Here is a 14,101-nt window from a genome sequence, read left to right on the forward strand (position 1 = left end):
AAATGACCACCAGTTAAAAGCAGTTTGGCAAATATAAGTAGTGATGAAAATAGTAAGTTCATTACCTCTGGAGTCTCAGCTGGGCAAACCATTCCCCACAGTGTATTGTGCAGCTGCCTGGGCTTTGCTAGCTTTCCATCTCTACCAATTGGAGAATTCAGGCGTCTCAGATGGGAAAGTGTTGATGCAAAAGTCAGGCGGTTTAACACCTGAATGTAACAAGAAACTCAGTTAGGCAAAGCTTCCTATCTGTGGCATTCCTACAGGTATCACGATACATTAGAACAAAGCACCAGCAGCCTCCAGAAATGATGTATTTGAGAAGAACTAAAATTGTACCTGAGATACACCTGCTCTGGCCTGATGAGCTTTCTTCTGATCACCCCAGTTTCCAGTGGCCAATGAATATTTCAAACCATCAGAAATAATTCTCGTTTTAATTGCCAGCTCCAAGTTGAAATCCTTCCCTCTGTCAATAAACTTTTGTGCGTATATTCTCACTTCCTTCAGCAAATTCTTAAACATTCTGGAGAAGATGTCAAGAAATAAGATTAAACAGTACTGTTTAACTCAACATTGAATGGGGAAAAAAATAGTCACCAGTCTTCTTAGCAGAACGAAGTGATTTGTAATGAAGGGAAAAGGAGAAAAACAAAAAAGCAAGCACCGAAATAATCTGCTTGTGAACACGCAGAATACATGCTTCAAAACAAGCTGAAACAAAGCCATGACCAGATATAAGCTGAGGTACCCAAGTCTGCCTATCAGCCTCAATATAATTCAGATTTATTTAGAAGCCCAGAACTGGCAATGACTCTTCCATTAATTATCTCTAAAGAATATATTATATATTTACCCTCTGAACAGAAAAGCCAGCAGTGGCCCAGCAAGATCCAGCCTTTTGTTGCCATAATGATCTCTGTCATCAAGCTCCCTTCGGCCCAGTGCAGCCAGCAACAATCTATGAACCATATACCTAAGGAAATAAATTCATATTTTAAACCATCAGCATTCACAGTAAAGAACACATACCTTCATTACATACATTAGTGAACTGTTTCCTAAAGGTTGCCCATTTTAGATTAAATTAAAACTTCAGTACTTATGTCCTTAGAGCTGATAACACACTAAAATTCAAGATAACTGAAACAAAGTTAGTATTTACATCATGATGGCAATGCATCTTCTGCTACATGTTTGCCCTGGTCAGTAATAGTCTGTTTAAGCTTGAGAGACTGTGAACACAACACAGTATTTGAAGTAAAAGGACAGGTCACCCAACGCTGTGATTTATCCACATAACAATAAGCAGTGATTAAGAAGATGCACCAAAGGTTTTAAAGAGTGGCTTTATATTACATACAGCTTGTCAATAGTTATCACACCCTACAATTTAACTAGCAACATCTGTATGCTTTTCACCCAAAGGGATGTGAAAAGGGATACTTGATCATTACCATCCGTCTTTGAATCCAGGGGATACTGGAGGCTTTTGTTCTCTAATTTTTGCTGTTTAATCATTATTTGCATTATATCAGCTAGGAAAACAAACACCCTAAAATTTATCACCGAGTATCCAGAAGACTGAGGTTAAGAACAAGTTCCTATTCGCTTTAACAAACACATGCATCGAATCTGTATTCAGTGACCAACTGCAGATGGGACAGCACACTTGAGAATATACCAACCTACCCTAGGAAATAGGCCTTCTTGGTTTCACAGAAGTCACTGACACCAACGTGTGGAAGCATTTCTTTCTGCAGGACTTCTTTAGCATACTTGATTCTCTTTTCCTTGGTGACACCTGGCTTTGCACCTCTTGACCCAATGAAGTTCAGAGCAACATTTTGCTCCTGAATGACAAAGGCTTCATCCAGAGAAGGCTTAACCTATTGAACAAATTACAGCAAAAGCTTATGGTGCCCACTGAGGTAGAAAACATGCAGTAGCTTGCTAACAATTCTTTTCAGGAACTACTAATTACTGCTTTCTGGCTTTACTATAGCAGCTATTTCAAAACACAACAGAGCATGTGGGAAGCACACAAAAATTAGTTCAGGCTTCACACAATAGTTCTCATTCAAATATTTACTAGGACTATTGCTGATTCAGACATAAACAGAGACTTTGCTTAGTTAAAGTCAAGGGCAGCAGCATAAGAACCTACCCCTCCAAGCATTCACTAGCTCTTTACAATTTCCATTGTGATTTGTTCACTTAAAACACTCACTGGAATAGGTGAAGCAAGAAGTTTTTCAGGCTTCTAATAGAAAACAAATTAAACTGGAGAATGAATGAAACACTGACTAATACAAGAGTAGCCACACCTGGTCATCAATCACATAATGTTCAGTTAATAAACAAGTTATTTAACATATTACCATTTCCATCATTTCTGGATCTTCAAAATCATAAATGATGTGCTCTAAAATGTCCCTGTCAGACACAAACCCTAGTGCACGGAAGACAATTATGATTGGCACTTCTTGTTTGATATATGGCAACGTTGCTACAATGCGCTGACCAATAGCACTCTTCTTCGCACCCTAAAAAGACAGGGGATAATATACATTAGTCTAAAATGATTTTGCCTTTAAATAAAACTCTCTCTGAACTTGGATGATGCGCTACAAATGCATTTTTCAAGCACTACAGGAAAACAGGACTTCTCAGTAGATTATGAAGCTATTCTGATACTTTATGCAAGTGATTATTTCTTTAAAACTATTTCCAACCTCTTGCATGTTCTTCCTTATACAGTAAAGTATAAACAACGTGAATAAAGTAAACAACATGAAGACACAAGGCAGGATCAAAATCTCTAAAAACAACCTTCAATACAAGTCCCAGCAAGGGGATTATTACTGCTTAGACATACCTGCCCACCTCTGGCCAGCATGCTAACCCATATAGTACTTGTTGGTCGAGAGGAATTTTCCAGACAAGATCTACATTCTCCCGTGTAGGCATATTTGGAATCTTTCTTTGCAAACACATATACTGTGTTTGTGGCCATTTTTTCTTGAGCGATCAGAACCTGTGTAAAGTCAAGAACATAAAAGGACAACTGATAGTAACAAGCACAGGTTTTTTATAGAATCACTGCATCATGTAATAGCTTGGGTTGGAAAGGGCTTTAAAGATTTCTAGTTCCATGTGCAGGGTTGCCACTCACTGACTAAGTCACGCACCAGCTCACGTTGCCCAGGGCCTCATTCAGCCTGATCTTGAGTGCTTCCAGGGATGGGGCACCCACAGCCTCTCTGGGCAGCTGTGTCAGCGTCTCACTGCCCTCTGAGTAAAGAATTTCTCCTAACATCTAACCTAAATCTCCTCTTTTAGTTTAAAGCCATTCCCCCTTGCCCTGTTCCTAGGAGACCATGTAAAAAGCCTGTCTCTCTCCTGATTATAAGCTGTTCACAGCATGAAGTCAATTTGCCAAGCTCAGTTGGACTAGACTCTGCGTTTTCAAAGCACAGCATTAAGCAAAACTTAATGGCTTGTTAATACAGAACAACCGAAATAAAAAGACTCAGAGAACATTTCTCTGAGAAGCACTCACCACATCTGCCAGGCATGCTGAGAAACCTCCATTAGTTTTAGCCACAATACTGATAAAGGAAGCACGTCATTATCTGTTTCCAAGGTCAATGAACTAACCATGCAAATGAATTCCACTGCCAGCTCTGATAGTAAAAGCTACATTTTTGTTTCTCCTCCAAGGACAAACACTAGTTTTCCTTCTGCTGTATTTTTCCAGGTGTCAAGCAACAAAAAGCTGTCAGTTTCATCACCGAGGCACAAGCATGTGGAGAGGATATACCCTGCTAAAGCTGAATGAGGAGCAACAGAGGAAAGAAAGGAACAGGATAAGCCTATCCTTGTTATAAAACATCTATACAGCTGTGAACAGCCCAGAGACTGCAAGGGAAGAAATACTTTCCTCCGACACATGATCATGTTTTTGAGTGTGTGATGCTCTGCCATGTAGGAAAAAAATTACATCTAGGAGAAGAAAAGGTGGTTCACAAAGTTCTAGCAAAGGACTAAGTTAATCCTTCTCCAAGACTAGGACTGCCTGCAGTACTGAAAATGTTTGTCTTCCTGGCAAAAGAATTGGAAATAAGTAACAGGATTTCCAGTGCCTGTAAAGACAACTATGTGAAGCATAGTTACCTTTTCTGATCCATTAATGATAAAATAGCCACCCGGATCCAGAGGGCATTCGTTCAGTTCACAAAGATCACGGTCAGTTAAGCCATTTAACAAACAGTACGTTGATCGTAACATTATAGGAATTTTTCCTATAAAAGTTTTCTGATGTTGTGTCTGTAGCTGATCTTCCCCTTCTTTAATAACTGTTTTAGTTATATCCACGTACAAGGGGGCTGAATACCTACAGAAGAAACAAAAAAGACAAATATTGATCATTATTATCAAATCATTGGGATTTAACAATTAGAAATAGTAATAAGAGCAGTAATGATTACATTGTCAAAATGACTAAATAACAAAAAGACTAGCAGTTAATAACATAGAGCCAGTCCTTCCTCGTGTTTTAACCATCGCAGAGATGTTTCTTACGTCAGGTTTCTCAGCCTGGCCTCATTGGGCATCATAGGTGACGGTGCTCCATCTCTTTCCCAATGCGTAGGTTTGGAGAGATAGATTTGTTCAAACTTCAGGAGATACCGGGGCTGGAAAACAAGCAGACATTTATCTGCAATGGCCAAACCATCTATCTTAGTTATTCAAGTGCAGCCCTTGAGCTTAATACCCAACGCTGCTGCATGTCCTCACACTCAGGGTGTAGAAACAATCCCTATTCTGTTGGCTAGCTGAGCACATCATAGAATCAATCCTCAGAGTTGGAAAGGACATTTAAAGGCCATCTAGTCCAACTCTCCTGCAATGGGCAGGGACAGCACAGCTATATCAAGCTGCCCAGGGCCTGATACAATCTCGCCTTGAAAATCTCGGCCACATCTCTGGGCAACCTGTTCCAGTGCCAAACATTCAAGAACCTTCAATAACTTCTAGACACCTCATTAAAGGAAAAAGAAACACACAGAGGTAACTGAAAAGTCAAAACCATTGGTAAGAGTTAAGGTACCCATAATAGGGTATAAGGTACCCAAATAACGTTGTCTTCCTGTAAAACAGCTAATTAACTCACAGAATCACAGAATGACCCGGGTTGGAAGGGACCTCAAGGATCATGTAGTTCCAACCCCCCTGCCTGGCAGGGCCACCAAACATACACCTTTACTAGATCAGGTTGCCCAGGGCCCCGTCCAACCTGGTCTTGAACACCTCCAAGGACGGGGCATCCACAACCTCCCTGGGCAGCCTGTTCCAGGGCCTAACCACTCTCCTAGTGAAGAACTTCCCCCTAACATCCAACCTAAATCTTCCCTCTTTTAACTTAAAACCATTTCCCCACGTCCTGCTATTGTCAGCCCTTTCAAAGAGTTTACTCCCCTCCTGGGAGTAAGTTCCCTTCAGGTATTGAAAGGCTGCAATGAGGTCAAAATCTATGAAGTCAGTCAACTCAGAATCTACTAAGTCAGAGTGAGTACATTAATAAACAGCATTTGCCCAGTATATATATATTTATTGCTGACATAGCTTTAGATAAAACTGATTGAGCATAAGATAAAGAGGCAAATTTACTCCAACACAAACAATGAGACAACTGACACCTTAAAAAGGTGCGAGTCCGTATTCCCACTGCAATGAGAGTTTAGAGCTGCTGTCCCCAAAGCATTCCTTCACCAACTAAAATCCAAGGGTATAGAAACATAAGCCAGTCACTCGACCGGCACATGAACAAGTTGAAAGACCCACTGCCTTGAAAGCCTTTCTTTTGAGTTCCTGTTTCACACTGTGACTGCTTGCAGAACAGAAACTAACCCAAACAAAGAACAGTAGTGCTGCCACCCCACCATCTAGAAGCCAGCTGTGAATATCTATAACTAAAGCAAAACTTGAGCTCCATGCAGTTATCTAACTGTATCCGAGCCATTAGGACTACTGTAGTACAACACCAAAGCTCTAGCACAGCTAGCTCTCAATTCTCACCCAAAGAAACACCTTTCTCCTTCATTTGCAGCAGTAGCTGCGTGAAATAACTTTCACAGGTTCTCATGTAAGCACGTAGAACACACATTTACTGTAATTCCCATCTCTCAGCACGGCTGTAAAAACACTTTAGTGTGCTATAAAACATACTGTCCTAGCTGCCCTCAAAATGCAAAGCTGAACATGGAAGGAGGGAGAAACAAGTCACCTCGGATTAGTCCAATCATACTCAGCCTCCTTAATTAAATCCTGCATTCTCCCATTAGACAAGAGATTGCCAACAAGTAAAACTGAAGGAAAAACCAAGTTTTCTTTTTCTCATATCTAGGCCATACTCTTAAAACTTCAATTGGATAAATAAGAGCAAGAAACCTACCCTCAAGTCAAATACTATGTCTTGGGCAAAGTTAAACACATATATGCTGGAGATCCACACTTAACTGCATACAGCTCATACAGCATCTGCAGAACTGCACAGCTAGGGAATATAGATATAATATACACAGAGCAACAGAGGAAATATTAAGAGGAATTACAAACATTTATGAGTGTTCATCTACCCAAGAATGAGCCCTATGACAAACTCAGGAACTAAAAGAAATCTGTTACTCTCTCTAAACAATGCATGCACGCACAAAAAATGGAAAGGAACAGTCAAAACATAACAGATTTGACTCTCAGAATTCCTAAAGTTCCCTTAAAGCTCAAAAGGGAAGCAGAAACTTGAGTAACTGGATCATCGCTGTTGACATACACAGGACCGCACCATATGGGAGACACCACAGTGAACAGCAGAAGCACCACAACCAATGCAGAACATGTACTGTACCCTCACACACTTCATAAGTCCTCACAAAGACCTTAGATAATGTGGAACATGGTACCAATGGAAGATGATAAGTAAGGGCACTACTAGAAAACCCAGACCTAACAAAAGCCTTTTTAGTCTTAAGCCTTTTCTGCCATAGTAAAGCTACCAAGAACCAAAAATCCCAGCAAAGCACGGTTTTATTATGGCTAGCTTGCTTGCTCCACTAAATCCCTGTCGATGAGGCCTGCTCCCATCCTCAGCAGTTGCACAGTTGCCTTATAGAATCCAAGCAGTTTACACTTCCATCCTCCCGGCTGTGTCCCAACTCAGATGTACTTCAGTCTCTCCAGACACAGACCGAATGAAACCCACCTACTCAAGGTACCACCTACTCATTTTGCTTATGAAACCCCTTTGCCTCCACTTACCGGTTCTTCCACTTCTCCTGTGGCATGCTGGGCTTCTGCCTGTAAATCAATCGGTGGAGCATCTTCAACAATTCTCTGCACAGACATCTGAATAAACTCATCAAAAGAATCCAGCTGTTGCCTGACTAAACCTTTTTCATCAAAATAGGAGCTAAAGGAAAAACAAAACAAAACACATTAACAAGATAACTTAATTTAAGTGATGTATTTTGTCAGCAAGCTTAAGGTAAATTCATTACAAAATCTTGAAAAGCTCTGAAATACAGTAGAAAATACTTTTTGCCTGAGACACGGGTTGTGTACACAGATGCTCAGAAATGTTAAACTCAACTCTCATCGGTGTTTGAAGGCAGACTGCAAAGTGACAGACCTGCTGCCACCTCCTGGCTGAGCCGTGTACGCACTCTATCTTAAATTCCTCTAGCTTTTGTGTGGCCCAGACATAACCCAACACCACAACCCAGTCATGAAACCAAAGCCAACATTCCAAGCCCTGCACTCTCATTGTTAACAGGATGACCTGAAGACATGGGCTGTGTGCCACACAGCCCTGAAGGCACCTGGAGATCTCACGCTACCTTGGCTTTGCTGTTCTCTATCCCCACTGCACATAGGGAAAGGCTCCTGTTCAAAAGAAAAACACTTTTTGCTTACAATGTGCGCTTCTTAACAGCATGAGGAGCCACAGGGCCTGGCTGTTGGTGTTCTGCTGGGAAAACTAGTCCAACCTCCTACCCATCCCCACCAATCGTGTCCCTCAGCACCACATCTCCAGTGACTGACTACACCACCTCCCTGAGCAGCCTGTGCCAGTGCAGTAGAAACACATAAACGTTTGAGTTGGAAGGGACCCTTAAAGGTCAGACAGTCCAACTCTCCTAAAAGAAACAAGGACACCTATGGTGCTCAGAGCCCCTTGAATGACTTCAGGGACAGGACTTCCACCACTTCCCTAGGCAACTTGTTTTGGTGCCTCATCGCTCTTACTGTAATAGTACTTATGTACAGCTGGCTTTCTCGGCTGCCAAGGCACACTGCTGTCTCAAGTCCATCTTGCCATCCACCTGCTCCCAGCTGGTACTGGTAGCGGGTGTTGCCACAACCCAGGTGCAAGACCTTGTACCTTGTTTTTGCTGGACCTCACGAGGTTCATCAACCAGCTGCCCTATGTCTGTAAGCCCTGCCAAACCAAACAAGGGCCCCACAGCCCAGCTGAGCGCAGCTCCGCTCCCTAAAAGCCGAACCACGCGGCCCGGCCTAGTCGCAAAGCCCGAGGCCTCCGTGCACCCGTCCCACCAGCAGCAGCACAACGAGAGCATCACCTGATGACGATCCAGCACGCCTCCTGCCACAGGTCGGGGGTGATCTCGTCGTCGTCCTCATCATATTGCATATCTACAGGGGAAGAGGGAGCGGGTCAGGCCAAGGCCGCCACTACGGGGCCGCCCATAGAAGCGGGGGAGCGGCCCGGCGGGAGGCGGCCGGCGCGGCCTCACTCACCTTCATCCGCGTCGTACATGGCGGCAGCGAGGAGGGAGCCGCGACCGGCCGGGACGGGAGAGAAAGAAGCCGAGAATCCGGCACCGAGCGCCCGCCGAGCGGCGGCCACAGGAAGGAGGGCGGCGGGAACGGGGAGCAGCGCACATGCGCGGGGTGAGCCTCGCCCTGCCCCTTCCTGCGGGCTGCTCACGCTGCCCGTCATGCTGCAGCTGGGCCGGGCGCTGCTGGGCCGGCTGCGGCCAGCACGGCCATGGGCGGCGAGGCGATGGAAGGCGTTGGGCGGCGAGGAGGAGCGCTTCGTATTCCTCGAGTATGAGCCGGAGCCAGAGCCACCATCACCACCAACACCACTGCCACCACCACCGGCACCACCCGCCGCTTCGCCGACGGGCAGAGCTGCCGCGCGGAGGCGGGCGGGCAGGGAGCGGCTGCTGGGGGAGGCCGACCCGTCCGTGCCGCCGAGCGGAGTGGGCTGCTCGGGCTGCGGGGCCGAGCTGCAGTGCCGCGATACCGCGGCGCCGGGCTTCGTGCCGGCCGACAAGTACCGCAGCCTGTGCTCGGGGCCGGGCGGAGCGGCCGGGCTGCGCGATGCCGTGTGCCAGCGGTGCTGGGTGATGGCGCACGGCGGCCGCTTAGTGCGGCTGGAGCTGCCGGCCGAGCAGCACCGCGCCGTGCTGAGCGACGCGCTCCGCAGCCCGCCGCGGCACGGCAGGGGCCCGCTGCTGCTCTACACGCTGGATGTGTTGGAGCTGCCCGACCCCGTGTTACCGCAGCTGCCCGCGCTGCTCAGCCCCGACGTGCCCGCAGCGGGGCTGCTGGTGGTGGGCAACAAGGTGGATCTGCTGCCGGCCGACTCCCCCGGGCACCTGGGGCGGCTGCGGCAGAGAGTGACGGCCGCCTGTCTGCAGGCCGGCATCGCCCGGGAGCAATTAGTGGATGTACGGCTGGTGAGTGCCAAAACGGGCTTCGGGATGGAGGGGCTGGTCAGCCGGCTGCAGCGCTCCTGGAAGTGCGCCGGTGATGTCTACCTGCTGGGGGCCACCAACTCGGGCAAGTCGACGCTCTTCAATGCCCTGCTGCAATCCGACTACTGCAAGTCACGAGCTCCCGACGTGGTTAGTAGGGCCACCGTCTCATCCTGGCCAGGTGAGGGGCACTACCAGCATCCCCATATCGCACTCGGGTGCTAAGGTCACAAGGCTTTGCTGCTAAAGTGTCTGATCGACCTCCCTAAAATCAGCTCAGATGACCCACGACTGTACCAGCATCAGCATGATTTTAATTAGTGAGAGTGTCTGAGAAGCCTTTCAACAAGAGAGCAGGTACCAAGTGGATGGTAACACACTCCAGCCACTCTGCCTAGGAGGGAGACTTAAGCAGAGCAGGTGTTGATGCTTAGTTCCACCTCCAGCTTTGTTAGATGGCTCCAAGTACTTTTTTATTCATGTACCTCAGAGCTTAAGTATGAGTCTGGATATCCAGGTATCCCAGAGGTCTGGATGTGTCACCCTTTTTGCTTTCTCCTCCTTCTTCTTCCAGGAACAACACTGAACTTGTTGAAATTTCCAATTATCAACCCTACGTGCGACAGGATATTCAGGAGGCAGGAGAGGCTGAAAGAAGAGGCACAAAAAACAGAAGATCAGCTAAGCGATGAGGAAAAAAAGCACCTGAATCGCCTTAAAAAGCAAGGTTACTTAGTGGGTGAGTATTGTCTGTGTAAAACGTGATGGAACGTCCCAATGGAAATGCTGCATTACACAAAGGATTGTTAACCTCTTAATTTTCTGATGAATACATCTGGTTTTGGCAGGCAATTTCTACCCATTCTGTAAGAACTCAGTAAGAAATATGCTGTCTGTATATGGTCCTTGCTGAGGTTTTGGGGCTTAAGGAGTGCTAAGCAGGAATTACAGAAGGGATCTGTTGGCATCTTGGCTTTTAAACATGCACGTGACATTTTTATCACATTTCTATCATAGTTGTGCATCCCTATTAATCAAGGGAAGGGAGAGGTGTCCAACTGGAGGAAATGCAGGTTAATAAATGAATGAACAGGAAACCTTTCATTTCAATCCAGGAAGAGTTGGAAGAACATTTAAACGTCGGGAGAGCTCTGTGATTGATTTTGACCCTGACATGCTGTCGTACAGCATAGATGAAGATCCATGCCATATCCCTAAGAAGAATGAGGAAAGACAAGAGTTCACATACAATGAAGTGAAGGATGCTCGCTGGTGTTTTGATACTCCAGGGATTGTAAAGGAAAACTGTGTAGGTACTCTGTGGCATTGTGCTTCAGGAGGTCAAAGTCCATCGTGTTTCTGCTGTTGTGTTTCTGAATGGTGCATGCTGTGATCTTTGTGAAGGAACTGTGTGTCAACCCACTTTCTAATGAAGTACAATACTGTTAAAACAATTTCATATCAGTATCACCCAGAGAAATCTATGCTTCTTTAACTCTGCCACCCTACTGAAAAAGGTGGAGCTTAGGAGGATAAACTAGTATTGTGTGACCAAACCAAAGCTTTGGGAAAGACCCGAAGCATTCTCATGAAGCCAGAAGGATCTGCAGTGTTAATAGCTAATAACAGTTAACAGCCTACTTCAGTGTTTCAGTAGAGCAATGATGCTGAAGCCGGTGCTTATATAGTGCATATGTCCTAAAATGTCATATTGTGGGTTTTTTCCATCACACTGATATCTTTGTGGAGCCACAGGTCATCTTTTGGGAGAAATTAAAAGGTACTAGGAGATAGAAAACCAGCAGTGGTGTCAGAACTTTCCTAGTAGATGCCTGCCAGATCATCTCCAACCCACTTTGTGTTAGTTTGCCCTCTAATAACTACTTAGTGTCTGATGTGAAGGTAGCCAGGGGCTTAGAGCTCTTACTGGAGACAGAGCGTGATCTTCCTTCTTCTGAAGTTGAATAATCACAGAAAACAGTGTGTCCTGACTGCACAATTTATGTTTCAGGTTTTGAATCTCCTGACAGAGAAAGAAGTAAAGCAGGTTTTGCCAACACAAGCCATCATTCCACGGACCTTCATTCTCAAGCCAGGAATGGTCTTGTTTTTAGCAGCTTTAGGACGCGTAGACTACTTACAGGTAGGAAAAAACAGGATTGCAGCAGCTTCATCTTCTGGTATAGGACCAAACAATAAAAGATAGTCCAGGTAGCTTCTCCACCTCCTTTCACTGCAGCTTTCAAGATAAGTTTGTTAATAAAGCACCACATAAAGTAAAAATGCCTTGGGATGGAGAGTGGTGATACTTGTTATCAGTGTGCAGTATTTTGTATTATAAAACCATCAGTGCTATTAAATGCCAATAAACACCTTCGCCTTGAAGGGCTTCCCATGACATGCAGAGGCAAGGACGCCAGTAAAAGACAAGATTTCAACATACAGCAAGGAAATGAAGCAAGAGAGAGCAGTTAGGGGTTACTTTTCTGTTAGCATGAACAACACATGCTTTGTTTTGTTTCAGGGAGAAAAACCTGCCTGGTTTTCTGTTGTGGCTTCTAGGATGTTGCCAGTCCACGTTGCTACCTTGAGCAGTGCAGATGCCATGTATGAGAAGCATGCTGGGCAGGAGTTCTTTAAGGTAAGAGAAGTATGTGCAAGCTGTCCTTGTCTTGGCTGCAGCCTTGCACACATTGAGCATACATACAAGTGCTGTAACCCACAGTAAGGAGGCTGGCTTGGGCCAACAGCTGGCCTATGTAGCAGATGCTCCATCTTTGCTCACTCCTGAGCTGTGGGCTTCATTGGGCTGGGTTGTTCTGGATGTGATCCCAGTTCTGCTCTTTGCAAGTCCGAAGTAGCTTCTGTAAGGATATTCAAACTAGCTCTTACTTAGATAATAGAAGTTTAATTTCTCTGTTCCTGCTTGTGCATTGCTCTTCAGTTTAACGTAAGAGTACTGAAGCATCTCTTAGCTGTTAAATCTTTTATTGTTTTGACATTAGGTTCCAATGGGTGGGAAAGAGCGAATGAAAGAGTTCCCCCCACTTGTCCCTCAGGACATTACACTGAAAGGAACTGGTACTGCTGAGGCAGTCGCAGATATCAAACTTTCCTCTGCAGGTAATTTAATGTTTCTTTGTGTGAGAACCCTTGTTTTCATATGAGCAACTCTTCCTACTGACTGTTTCTTTCTTTGCTCTGCAGGCTGGGTGGCGGTGACAGCTCATGCAGAAGAGGAACTGTTGCTCCGAGCCTATACACCCAGGGGCACCACAGTGGTGGTACGGGAGCCTCCCCTTTTACCATATATCAGTAGCATCAGAGGGGCCCGGATCCCAGGTACTGCTGCCTACAGAACCAAAAAGCCTCCTTCCCTCGTAGAAAACCTGAAAGCTGTGCGGAACAGATAGCACTCACCATCGTCTGAGTGAGATAGGATTCAGAACTTCAGAACAGATTCTTCTGTTGACGTTCAGAAGAGCTTAGACTCATCTAAAAGGCAGACAGGCACGGTTTCAAGGGAGGTCCATGTGAGGTAAATCTGATGTAGGGCACCACAAGTCTAACACAACTACTGAGCTGCAGCTAGTTCAGGTGAGCTGGATGGCTCGTACCTTGTTCTCTGAGGTGAAATGTTTTTTTTCCCTGGGATCAGGCAGTGTCAGGGAGCAACCCTCATTATCATTTTCCTCTTGAAATACAGCATGGAAGCTCATCTGCCTGCCCTTTGCTGACTTTGCTGCTCAGAGAGTAGGTATTTTCTAGCAGACGTGCTCTCACAGGTCAGAAACCATCACCTGGTTCTTGGAGCCTTTATGTTGTTTCTAAAGCAGGAGGTGGAGGGTGGGGAAGAGGAGCAGGGAATTCTCTGGTGTGGGCATGACACTCCCAGGAGCTTGTGGTAATTAAACGTCATTGACCAAAAATCAGGCCCCCTCAGTATCTGATGCATTGCCCTACTTCTGGACACAGGAAAAAAGAATTAAAGAAAAGCAGATTTGCTCAGGTGCCTGATAACTGTCTGCTTTGATTTGGTTCCTTTTGCTTGTGTAAAAGTTTCTAAAACTGAGGATGTGCAATTAAACAAAGCTTTTCAAGACTCCTTTGTCTTCTTTAGAAATCACCAGCAAGGCTGGCCACAGTATTTCCATTAAGCGTTATGGGAAAAGACAGTAGAAGCCTGCTTCTACCAGCATCTTGTCTTTAGTGAGGGTTATACTCACCAGACCTGGAGAAGAGGACATAGAAATGGTCACAACTGTACCAGCAAAACTGGGCATCAAAAAGGAGGGTCTAGACATGGCCTGTACAAA

At 45.4% G+C, this 14,101-nt stretch overlaps 2 protein-coding genes across 2 annotated transcripts in view; one reads left to right on the forward strand and one right to left on the reverse strand.

Annotated features, from left to right (window-relative positions):
- POLR2B (RNA polymerase II subunit B) overlaps positions 1–8,967 on the reverse strand; it is a 17,389-nt gene extending 8,422 nt beyond the window's left edge. Inside the window, exons 1-11 of the mRNA XM_015861567.2 lie at positions 8,821–8,967; positions 8,643–8,715; positions 7,321–7,471; positions 4,585–4,697; positions 4,177–4,396; positions 2,879–3,037; positions 2,382–2,546; positions 1,693–1,889; positions 857–976; positions 340–526; positions 66–209 (exon numbers count right to left, since the gene is read on the reverse strand). Coding sequence (XP_015717053.1) covers positions 66–209; positions 340–526; positions 857–976; positions 1,693–1,889; positions 2,382–2,546; positions 2,879–3,037; positions 4,177–4,396; positions 4,585–4,697; positions 7,321–7,471; positions 8,643–8,715; positions 8,821–8,839 — 1,548 coding nt within the window. The 5' untranslated portion in view covers positions 8,840–8,967. The remainder of the gene's footprint in view (positions 1–65; positions 210–339; positions 527–856; positions 977–1,692; positions 1,890–2,381; positions 2,547–2,878; positions 3,038–4,176; positions 4,397–4,584; positions 4,698–7,320; positions 7,472–8,642; positions 8,716–8,820) is intronic.
- NOA1 (nitric oxide associated 1) lies at positions 8,838–13,198 on the forward strand. Its single transcript, XM_015861572.2, has 7 exons — positions 8,838–9,966; positions 10,360–10,524; positions 10,901–11,094; positions 11,797–11,928; positions 12,310–12,426; positions 12,791–12,908; positions 12,993–13,198. Exons 1-7 carry the CDS (start codon positions 8,838–8,840, stop codon positions 13,196–13,198), a joined length of 2,061 nt encoding a protein of 686 aa, XP_015717058.1.
- Positions 13,199–14,101: the final 903 nt, after the last annotated feature.

The sequence above is a fragment of the Coturnix japonica genome, chromosome 4 (assembly GCF_001577835.2).
Source record: "Coturnix japonica isolate 7356 chromosome 4, Coturnix japonica 2.1, whole genome shotgun sequence".
In the NCBI taxonomy this organism is placed as follows: domain Eukaryota; kingdom Metazoa; phylum Chordata; class Aves; order Galliformes; family Phasianidae; genus Coturnix; species Coturnix japonica.

Excerpts from the sequence above, each read along its gene's own strand:
- NOA1 (XM_015861572.2), top strand. The coding sequence starts at position 8,838 with ATGGCGGCAGCGAGGAGGGAGCCGCGACCGGCCGGGACGGGAGAGAAA. Across the intron at positions 10,525-10,900 it reads AAAGCAAGGTTACTTAGTGG|GAAGAGTTGGAAGAACATTT; the intron begins GTGAGTATTGTC and ends ATTTCAATCCAG. Across the intron at positions 11,095-11,796 it reads GGATTGTAAAGGAAAACTGT|GTTTTGAATCTCCTGACAGA; the intron begins GTAGGTACTCTG and ends TTTATGTTTCAG.